An 11,378-nucleotide genomic window follows, 5' to 3' on the forward strand; every position below is an offset into this window, starting at 1 on the left:
AAAAAAAAAAGCAGATGTCCCAAAAAACTGTATTCAGATATCAAAATTCTACATAATCCTCTCCAATAGATTACAGGTCTAGTAAAAAAGCAAAACACTATATCCATAACCGTAAGAATAATGGCTGACCTATAAAAGTAATAAAAGGTCAATGAATTAAGCAATTTCTGAAACAATGTGTGAATCTTTCTTAAAAGTAAAAGGGACTGCACATCCATAAAAAATAGACAACTGATAGGCAGGAAGTCGGGTGAAAACCCTGACAAATGGATAAGCCTCATTCCATCCTCCCAATATCAGCCAGTTGCCTCTGTCCAAGAGGAAACAGATGAAAATTGGGAATAGAGAATCCTTCACTGACTTGTCAGAAGCGTTTTGGGGAAGAGTAGGGACCAGAGCATCCCAGAGTCAGGCAACCAGAGCCATAAGTCAGCATTGCAACCTAGTCTTCCCATGACTACTTACTACCAGGTAAGAAACCATTGGCCAATTGTTCAAAATTACAAATGTGTATGCCATTTGACCACATAGAAAGAGTGACCCTGCAGAAATACTAAAACATGTGCAAGACAGTATTTTTTCCATGTATGTTCAAAGTTGCTTATGTCAGAACTATTTGTATTAGCAAAAGATTGGAATCAATATAAATGTCCATCAATAAGAAACTGGTTAATAAATTATGGTCTAGTCACACAATGGAATCTATGAAACCATAAAAAAGTGAGTGGGCTCTTCATGTACTGATGATAAAGAAAGCCTTTCAAGATGTATAGTTAAAAAATAAAGAAGCATGGTAGAGAATGGTACATATATAGTATGCTTTCATTTGTATAACAGACGTTGGGGAGGAGATATATAAGAATTTGCCCATAAATATGTAAAATGTTTCTGAAAGATGCACAAAAAAACGACAATATTCATTGTTTTCATGAGAAAATGAATGCGTTTTTTTTCTTATAAAACAAATATTTTAAAAGGAAATTTTTGAAGCCTGAACAAAATTGGTGGGAAAGGAGAGAAAGTACCTGTGCGTGGTGGGTGGAGGATGAGGACGAGGCCATCAGGTCCCCTCCCTGGTCCCCTCCCTTCTTCCCTTTTGTCTCCCCCATGACGAAGGCCCAGCCCTGTGATGAATCTCTTCCATTACTCACGGAAGGATGCTGCACGGAATCACTCACCATCACTGGATTATCACTTGAAAAGCATGCGGGTGACTCAACTGACTCAAAATGCATATAACATGAATTCTACAGATAAAATGCACCATACAGAAATGCTGTACACTGCAGTTGCTATAATGGAAGAGGGGGCGGGGAGGGAAGCACACCTATATTTTTCAAAGCTCACCAGAAAGTTCCCAGTAGCAAGCACAGTGTTGTTTCTGGGGCCAGAGTGCATCCTAGGTACCAGCGTGTAACTGCGCATGCACCTTCACGCAGCATCTCCCTGTGGTGGGATTGAAGGCAGCTTGAGCAGCTGGATTTGTGACTACAGCACTTGCTCTAATTGGCCTCACCACCCAGCTTGAGAAATACTAAAATTTCTAATCCTTAAAGGTTAAGACCTGCCCAGATGAACGTCATGAGGGGATCTTAGGAAATTAGATCTTAATAGTACTATCTAAAGATCAGTTCTAATGAGGGAAAAGAATGAAGGAACGAAGTACTTTCTGTGAAACTTAACTTCCAAGACTACATGTACTCAAAAACTACCTGTTTAAAAAGGTCAAACTTCTTCAACACTGGTTTTCATTTGGAATCTGCATTCCAAGGCCACTTGAAGTTAGCCAAAGTACATGGTGTGCTTAAATAACCTCTCCATAGAAAGTGGTGGTTAAATAAACTTAATCAAAAACTTCACTTCCTTACCAGAGGCAGGAGAAGTTGGGGAGTGGAAAGTGCAGGGGGAATTGGAGAAAGGTGGTCAAAAGGTACAAACTTCCAGCAATAGGATAAATAAATCCTAGAGATGTAATGTACAACATGATGACTAGTTAACACTGCTGTATGGTATATAGAAAAGTTAAGGCAGTAGATCCTAAGACCTCTCATCACAGGAAAAAAAATTTTTTTTCTTTTGTATCTACTGCATAAGATAATGGCTGTTATCTAAACTTACTGTGGTAATCACTTCACAATATATGTAAGTCAAATCATGCTGTACACCTTAAACTTATACGGTGCTGTATGTCAATTATATTTCAGAAAAACCGTAGTGGGGGAGCGGGAATTACTGAACTGAAAAAACAAAAACAAAACCAAGAACTTTATTTCCTAAGGATTTGGAGATTCAGATTTAGTGCTGAAAATAGTTATAAGATTGTCCGCCATCTTGCTTTTATTCCTACCTCTAAAAAAGGGCAGATTCTGCATTCTCACCCCAAAATGAAAGGAGGAAGCTAATAAACGTGAAGCATGCTCAGCCCTTGTAAGCTGCCCCCAGACCAGCTGGCAGCCTTCAGCATGGTGTTAGACAGTACAACCCACCTTGAAACTCCCAGTTATTCCTAGAGTGTATATGATTGTACAGGAATAAAAAAGCTTCATCTATAAAATGTAGATTTATGTTCAATGGAGGTTGCCATAGTTGTTGACTACAAATAGAAAGTCATTCACTAGAAATAACCTTTTTGAGAGGGAACGCTATGTATGGCCTTCAAAGCCAATGCCAGCATTTCTTATTTGAAAGAAAATGTTCAAGATCTAAATAACCAAAAATGTGTAATCTATATAATTCTGTGATGAGGGGCAGGAAGTCAATGGCCAGTGTAAAGAGCAAAAATTAATAAATCATGTTCCATTTACAGGGCTGAGTTTCAGAATCCAGATACAACTAAGGAATGAAACATGAAACTTAAACATTTCATTTACTTAAATCAAAATTCTCTGCTTAAAAAGAAAAATCACATTTTCTTTTGAAATACAGAAAGATTTAATTCAACAATTTGCTCATCATTCTGTCCAGTGGTCCACAATTAGCCAGTAATATCATCCAACTAAAATTATTTGACAATTCCAAAATTGCTTCAGAATGAATTACCATTTTTCAGTCCCTATTTTGCACTAACCAGAGTTTATCTAATGTTGATAAGAATCCAAAATTTCACTTTACATAGCAATTGCATAGTTGTAGTCTTTACTAACTTCAGGGAAGAGTAGGAGGAAATGAGGAAGTTTAAAGCTAATAAAGCAAAGTGAAATTCTAGGTATAGTTTTACATCTTTCCAAAATCTCCAGAGAAACATAAAACATCTGCATTTTGCCTGGTGTTAAGTAAAAATGATGCAAAACCACCCAATTCATATAATTTCCTTCAGAAACCACAAACCGCTCACTGACAGCCAAAGAACTCAGAAACTGAATAGCTTTGTTGAAACCTGGAACTAGTTGTATTTTGTGTTTTTCTTCACACCTCTATATAAAGTGCGTTCAATGAAACGCTATTGTCAAAGCCACATATACAGCCAAATCTCCAAGTAAAACAGAAAGACAACTATATAGAAATACCATAGCTAGAGCCTATATACTCTTTTCTACATCATGGAATCTTAGAAATCTGCTTGTAACATAAGAAAACTGCAGCTGAGAAATGTTAAACAGCTAATCAGGTATAAAAGTTATGGCTGGACTCAGGTGTCCCCAATTGTCTAGTGCTTTTTAGTTGAGAATTGGTTCCAAGGCATACATACACAGCTTTTAAAAATAAAATATACAAAGCCTGAGAAATCTTTATTACAGGTATCTCCATTTGGTAGGAATAGAGAAATTATTAAAAAAAATAATTAAAATGACGTGTGCCATTAACATGATAGAAAAGTTAAGGAATAACTACAGAGCAAGAAACAAATATTTTGTGACAATCTGAGTGATTAAGGTGCTGGGTGCTATAAATATGTAACTATCAGTATGTTATGAGTACATTAAGACAATTTCACTTTACAATAAAGAACCACATCAATAATTGATAAAGCCAAAGACAATTAAAAAAATCAAATTTTGAGTTCTCAGTATGCGAAGATCTGTTTATGAGTCAGGAATACAAAACAAAGAACCAAAGGACAGAAAGAAGGCAAGGGTATGACCTCTGAAAGAACTATGAAAACACAACCTGCCTATTTCTGGACTAGGTCGTGCTTTCCCAGGCAGCCGGAATTCTGGGATGGAGTGTTGGGTGGCACGGGCAGGAAGCAGCAGGACATCTCCTATGCCTGTTTGGGTAGCATCTCGGATCCTTCCTTCCTCAGTCCCAAAGGGAAGGATGGGAAGTCTGGCTGAATGTGGCTTTGTAGCTAGACAGTGAGCCAAGAGCCAAGGCTGAGCCTCTCCAAACAAGTCCATGAAAAGGGGGTAGTGAGTGATAAAATGAAATGCAGCATGTTTTGCAGAAATACATACATTGGACTCCATGAATATCAAGTCAAAACGTCTCTCCTATACTCAATCAAATGCAACAGACACTTGCCACAGGGCCCCTGCATTTAGGGCACAAGATCTGATCAATACCCAGAATAATGAAGGTAGGGCCTCCCCAGCTTACACATCTTCTACGGTATACAGTGGGAGGTTCTAGGTATAGGTGGGAATGGCTTCCTTTGGCTTTGCTGTGCTGAAGGAAAATGCCAAAGTGAATCATTCAGGAAAAAGAGGACCAGGGCACTTTCGCTAAGGAAGGGAGAAGGCTCCTCGCCGGGAAAGAATGGTGAGCTTGTCTAAGGGTCAGAAAGACAAAAACATTTTTCACATTTAATTTCTCAGAAGCTCTTTGGAATTTTTATAGGTAATCCATCACCAGATGTAACTGTTGAGAACAGCAAGACATTTTCCTCAAATAAATATAGTGATAAAGGTTTTAAGTTCACAAAGGCTTTCTTTAAAAAACGCATCCGGAGTTTTGCATTTGTCCCTAACAAGCCTTCTTTGGTGCAGTTCTTCCCACTTTCAGCTGACCTCTCACCCTTGCATTCCTCTACCTGTTTATAGCAAAACAAAGACAGCAGCGGCTCTGAGCTGACAAGCAGCATTTGGACCATCTGAGATTCTGGAAAAATAAAACACACACAAGGACACATCTATCTTTGAACTCGTTTTTACAACCTTACCATCTACAATATTAACAGGAAATATCCATCTGGTCCCTTGTAATTTAAAGGCATTTGGTTTTATTACAACACACAGAACCTGGGAACCATTTTGGCAGTGTAAACGCAAAATACATATATCATGCTTAGAGAACAAAGAATCTGCTAGCGCGGGTTAAGTCCCATCCCACAACTGTTTCAATAGCAGTATTCCTCTACATTTCTTTCATTTCACCAAGCACATATGTAGTATTTACTCTGTGCCAGGAATAGTTTCAAGTGTTTTACAAATAACAGGTTATTTAAACCTCACATGGTTATATCTATGAGGTACTGTACTATTTTAGATTTGTTTTGGAGCTGAGGAAAATAAAGCAGAGAGATTGAATGACTTGCTCAAGGTCACACAGCTAATAAGAGGTGGAACTAGTTTAAACCCAGGCAGTCCGTGCTCCAGAGTCCACATTCCCCTCCATCATGCTACCTCCTAAACTTCCACCAAATCTAAATTAAGATCAAGTGTGATTTGTGTAGGATCATCTTACACATTTTCATAACATTGTCATTTCCATAATTAACTCATGCCATGTTGCAGCTTCCTCCGGCTCTTGAGGAATAACAAAAAGGAAAAGGTAAACATGATCAAATACTCACTCCATTGGACCCCTTTCAATCTTTTCAAAACAAAACGAAGCTATAGAAAATAATAAAAGTGTCCTATATTTGCTGGGAAAGATACTGAGCACAAAGTGAAATGCTCGGAAATCACTTCGATGTTTAAATTTTGTAATGCCATTGAAACTTTGCAAGGCCTTTATACTCATACAAGTTCAGAATCGGCAAGCTGGTGTACTCGAGAAGGTCCAATGATCATGGCCAAGAGGCACGGAACAGCTCGGAACAGCTCCTCGAGGTTCTTCCTCTAAGAGACAGGGGAGTTTTCTGCCCTCAATTCTTTGCACGCGTCTGGCAGAGTGCGCATGCACACCCCCGCCTCTGCCCACTGCTCTGGCACTTAGCCTTCACGGGAGGGGCACCCCGCTGGGCTCAGGGCATTCTGCCAGCACAGCCTTGTCCTGGGAGGGGCCGGGGCACTGTGCACACCCCAAAACACTTCAACTTTCGCTTTGGGAGTGTCCTGCAAATTAAGGCAGCAAAGAAGGAGGAATCTGTCTCCATTCCTGCCAAGAAACGACTCCTTTTTTTATTTGGGAAAGGTGCATGTGTTGGGTCAAAGAGAAGGGTCCTCTCTTCACTCTTTGATTGTCAAAGCCTGATTTCGCTTCAAATGCCACACCTGTGGCCTCCCGCTGTGCAACTTACTTCTGACTGTGGTAAAACTGGCACAAGACTGCCATTCTTGTGCTACCATCAGCTACCATTCTTCATTTTGACCATCTGCCCTTAGAAACAATGTTGAGGAGACTAACCCAGCAGCTTCGCCTAGTTCTTTTGCTTACTGGAAACTAGAGTTACCATCCTCTCCCTTTATAATGGAATGCAATGGCCCAACTGTGCAAAAAGTCTGGGCCCCATGGCTTGCAGGTAGACAAACATTAGTCCCCATTACCTTCCCATCCCTAACCAGAGATGTCAGCCTGTATGTGCAATTACAGAGTCAACCTGCCACTGTCACTCTCTCTCCTTCAGAAAGTTCAGGACCTAGCCTGTAATTCTCAAAGACTAAAATAGCTGAGGGAACGCCTAACCATTTCAAACCTAAATTTACTGGATTCCTCACACTACCAACACATCTCTAAGGCACGCTCCTCCCCCTTTAAGCTTCCTTCTCCAGTCTTCTAAACCCCATTCTCATTGGCAGTAAAACATTGGGATGTATGCGACCAAACTTAATTCCCATCACATCATCAGACCTGCCAACTTAGCACACTAAAGATGCCCCTGAAATTTACTTGACTTTTGTGGATTTTTTTTTTGTATGGGGGAGTGAGATACAATTTTGAGATCCAGATAAAATTCTGGACACAGATTTCCCAAATATTTGTGATGTATCTCTGTTTTTCCCATAAAAATATCCATGTGTGATCATGAAAAAAAAATCAGTGTTCTGATTGGACACTTATTACACGATAATTTATAGAACCAAAAATGATGTTGTTTTTTTTTTTCAGAAGTGTTGATTATGCTGGGTGGTCCCTTTAGAATCCATACAACCTCACTTCAAAAAAATAATCTTTACAAATAGGCCACTTTACACAAACAGCTATGGTAAGAATTTTGTAAGTGTTATAAGGTTCAGGGTTTATTTAGTGTAAACACAGTCTAGACTCATTATCTTACCCTCATCTCAGAGCCTGAAACAAAGAAAAGAGTGAGCCTGGTGAGAAAACCGGAGCTGGAGGTACAGAGAACAGATGCTGAAAGGAGTATCCTGGGTGTAACAAAACCAACCCCTTACTACACAGGTGGCTCAGGTTGGAAAGGGCAGAATAAGGAGCCAGGAACTGCACCTGAAAACTCCCATGTCAGAACACCACCACCAAGCATTGCTTGTAATGAGCCCTCCCATGTGCAGAGGGAAGCTGTGCATGTGGGTGGGGAGCCCCACATCCTAGGGAGCTGAAGTCCCCAGGGTGATGATACTCACGCTGACACTGTCCCCAGGACCGACGAGCCCAGCCCCAGCAGCAGTCAATCCTCCCACCATAACGACAGAGGCCAACTGATGACACTATTTGCCTGGGCCACCTATCAAACAAAGAGAGTCAAAATAAATAGAGGTGCTTTTGAAATTAAAAATAAGTTCCTTTGTTATTAGTTTAGAAAAAGATTTTAAATCACACCCAACAATTTTCTATGAACTCCTTCATGCCTGCAGAAATTTAAGAATAAACACCTTTAGGGAAATAGTTCTGCTATGATCTAACTTCAATTTTCAGACAGTTAAACACACACACACACACACACACACACACACACACACACAACACACAGGAGCAGGGGGAAACAGGCAGGGGAAGCTCCTTTCTTAAATGGGAATAGCACCAGCTAAAACCAAGACTTCTCAAGGCTGCCACTCACAGGGTGGTTTCTGAAGCTTGAAATAAAACAGATTCCTCAAAGACCCACACCTGTTACTGTGGGAAGACCAGCTTTCACCAATTCATCACAAACTAAAAAGTATTAAGACATGTCAAAGCAGAAAGAAAAAAATGTCTGCCATATATAAAAGGTAGATGTGGGACCAGGCAGAAAAAAGGGAGGTTCCTTAAAATCAAATAAAACAGAACTCTTTTCGAGATATGACTTTTGGCAGAAATAGTGCCCAGAAAAAATGTACTAGAAAAAGAAGTCTAAATAAAACCAAGGAGAGCTTAAAGTGCAGCTAACATCTCAAGTGTCTTTGTGGCTTGAAACTTTGCTGCATCAACAATTCATGTTATCTTCTTCTCTAATGTAAATAAGGACTAAAGAAAGGATTCAATTTCAGGATACCGATTTATCCACCAGATTCCACTTTGCCACCTTATTTGGTAAATCGTTTCCCTCTTTAGACACCTAAATGACTCCCCCCTCCCCCAAGATAAATATTTTAACTGGCTGTTTCAGACATCTTTTTAAAGCTATATTAAAATCGTATGCATAATCATGGGATGTATTTCTTGTTGAAAATGTGCGTGCAAGAAATGCACAACGTACCCGAATGTGGGCAAAGAACTGCTTTTAAAAAAATAAAATAGCCTCTGGCCACTACCCAAGTTTTCTTAAACTGTATTAATCTTTTCAATTCCCCTTTCATTAATCTCCCCCTCATGCCCCCAAGCCCAAAGGACAAAATAACCCCGAACTTTCTATTTCGTCCGACCAGGTGGTAAACAAGCGGTTGCGCGCCACTGGTTCCCTTCCGTTCCCCTCCAGGTACAAGAAAGCCAATCAATCGTGGAATTGATTCGTTCCAAGATTGCAAGTTAGACAGGTGCGGCAGTCTTTCGGGCTGCGAGGGAGATAACTGACGGGTGGGGGTCGCCTAAAGAGAGAGACTGGACAGCGGTGTGACCCAAGTGAAATTTGTCGTGGCTGCTCGCGCGAGCGGCAGCGATCTGCACTCAGGGAGAGTCTAGTCTGTAATTGCTCCGCGGTGGGGTAACCGAGCACCCGACACACACATCCCCGGCGGCTGGGGAGAGGGTGACACACCCACCACCACTAACAACCACCACCACCACCACCACCACCATCACCGCCACCACCGCCACCATCACCATCAACCACCACCACCACCACCACCACCAGCACCCCGCCCCGCTCCACCCCACCCCTGGCGGCTGGGGAGAGGGCGCCGCGCGCCGCGGCTGGAGGACACGCTGAGTGACAGCGGAGACGGAGCCTAGTTGTTGAAACCTGTCAGAGCACGCCGCAGTCAGGCTCGCCCCAGGTTTCGGGGGGTGGGGTGGGGTGTGTGTGTGTGTGTGTGTGTGTGCGCACGGAGTTCTTATTTTGAGTCCTCCTCCCTCAAGAAAACCAAGTGGGGAGGCAAACAGGTAGTCCCCGGTAGTCACACTTGGTGTGAGCGGCCCTGACAGCACCAAGCCCGGATATGGCCACTGCCACCAGGAAGTTTCCCCACTGATGAGCCGTCTAAATGATGAGCGAGAGTTTCCCGGCCAAGGGATGTCCGCGCGTCACCTCCTCTTAGCGGCCGACCCGCACCCTCAGAACCGAGATGCTGGGATCGAGACCCCCTTCTCTCCCAGCCCTAGACCCGGAGCTGGGCGCCGCGGCTGCGTCTCCGGGCTCGGCCTCGGACAGCCGCGGGTGGGGAGAGGGGCTCGACGGCTGTCCTCCTGCCGAGGCGATGCTGTGCCCCGGCTTCTGTACACAGACGCCTCTGTGATCGCTCCACCGCGCCGGGATAGGGGACCCCAGGACTGTGGGAGATGCGCGTGGGAAAAAAAGGAGAGAGCGCCCCGGGGACAACTCACCTCCCGTCGAACTCAGCGGCCGCCGGCAGGTAGAGCGAGGACCCCAGCACCAGCGCCAGGAGCAGATCCATGTCCGGAGGCGAGGCCCGGGGGGCGGTGCGGCTGCGCGCGGGGACCAGGCTGGGGTGCCGGGAGCGAAGGAGAGGCGCGCTCGCCTCCTCGGCTCCCCCAGGGAGCTGCGGTGGCCGCGGCTGCTGCTGCCACCCTCGGAGGAGAGCCGCGCGGCGCGCAACGGGAGCAGGTCTGCTGCACGGCTCCGGGAGCCCCTCCGGCTCCCTCCCGGCGAGGGAGGTACTGCAGGGGGAGTCGCGCCGCCTGCAGGGAGGGGCGGGGGGCGCGCGTGCGCTCCACTCGCCGCCCTCCCGGCCCCCGGCCCGGGCGAGGGGTGAGGGCGCCTGGCCCCTCGGCGGGAAGCTCGCGGGCGGGGGCGCTGCGGGTAAGGCAGCGTCTGTTGGGGGCCGGCCAAGCCGGGCGAGCGCCAGGCTGGGAGGAACGTTGCAAGCCCGGCCTGGGCGAGGAAAGCAGGGTGCTCAGCAGGAAAGGGTAAGCAGGGAGGAAAGGGGCCCGGGGCGTAGGTGCGCGCTCCGCCAGTTCCGCCCTAACAGGTGGTGACCGCAGGGGTGAGCGGGAGCTTTCACGGGAGGGCTGAGAAGCCCAAGACTAGAAAGGTTTATGGGGCTGGAGTGGAGCGGCGTCTGCCATTTAGTGAAACCACAGCACGACTTGGACAAATCAGCAAAGGCAAACTCCGGGAGTTTGCTTCTCCCGCAGAGTTGGCAAAGGCCTATTTTTTATTTTGCAACCAACCGAAAGAAATGTTTGGCTCTCCAATCGAGTTTTGAAGAAGAAAACGTGCCGAGTGTTTCCTAGCTCTGCCAGCTCAACTCAGAGCATGTGCCCACGGGAGAGGGAGGGCTGTAACTACTTAGCAGTCTTGTGTGGCCTGATCCCGCGGAGATGCTTTAGAAACCATTTTAATCCATCATTGCTCTGCTGTGGCAGAGTAAAACGTATTGGGCTAAAGCACTGTGTTCATATGAGAACACGCAGTGATTATCCTAATATGCACGTTTAAAACATCCGTCCAATCGAGTCACCCCTCTTTCCAAACCTTACCCCGAAAGACACCCAAGGGCAATGCTCTGCCATCTCCTATACCTCTCAGGCCCAATCGCCTATTCTCTTTCTTTCCCTAACCCATCACCTCCTTGCCTTTCTTGCACACTCCTGGCATACCCCTCCCTACCTTAGGGCCACTGACCAACTGTTACTTCTGCCTGGACCTAGACATCTGCATGGCTCACACTCTGAAGGAAACACTTCCTTCAGTCTTTGCTCAAATGCCACCTCACCTCTCT

At 44.7% G+C, this 11,378-nt stretch overlaps 1 protein-coding gene across 1 annotated transcript in view; it reads right to left on the reverse strand.

The window, feature by feature from the left end:
* NPNT (nephronectin) overlaps nt 1-11,003 on the reverse strand; it is an 85,243-nt gene extending 74,240 nt beyond the window's left edge. The window contains exons 1-2 of the mRNA XM_019630095.1: nt 10,021-11,003; nt 7,686-7,786 (exon numbers count right to left, since the gene is read on the reverse strand). Of these exons, the coding sequence (XP_019485640.1) occupies nt 7,686-7,786; nt 10,021-10,091 (172 nt within the window). The 5' untranslated portion in view covers nt 10,092-11,003. The remainder of the gene's footprint in view (nt 1-7,685; nt 7,787-10,020) is intronic.
* Between the last annotated feature and the right edge of the window lie 375 nt (nt 11,004-11,378).

Source organism: Hipposideros armiger, unplaced genomic scaffold (genome assembly GCF_001890085.2).
Source record: "Hipposideros armiger isolate ML-2016 unplaced genomic scaffold, ASM189008v1 scaffold_892, whole genome shotgun sequence".
NCBI classification, from domain to species: Eukaryota; Metazoa; Chordata; class Mammalia; order Chiroptera; family Hipposideridae; genus Hipposideros; species Hipposideros armiger.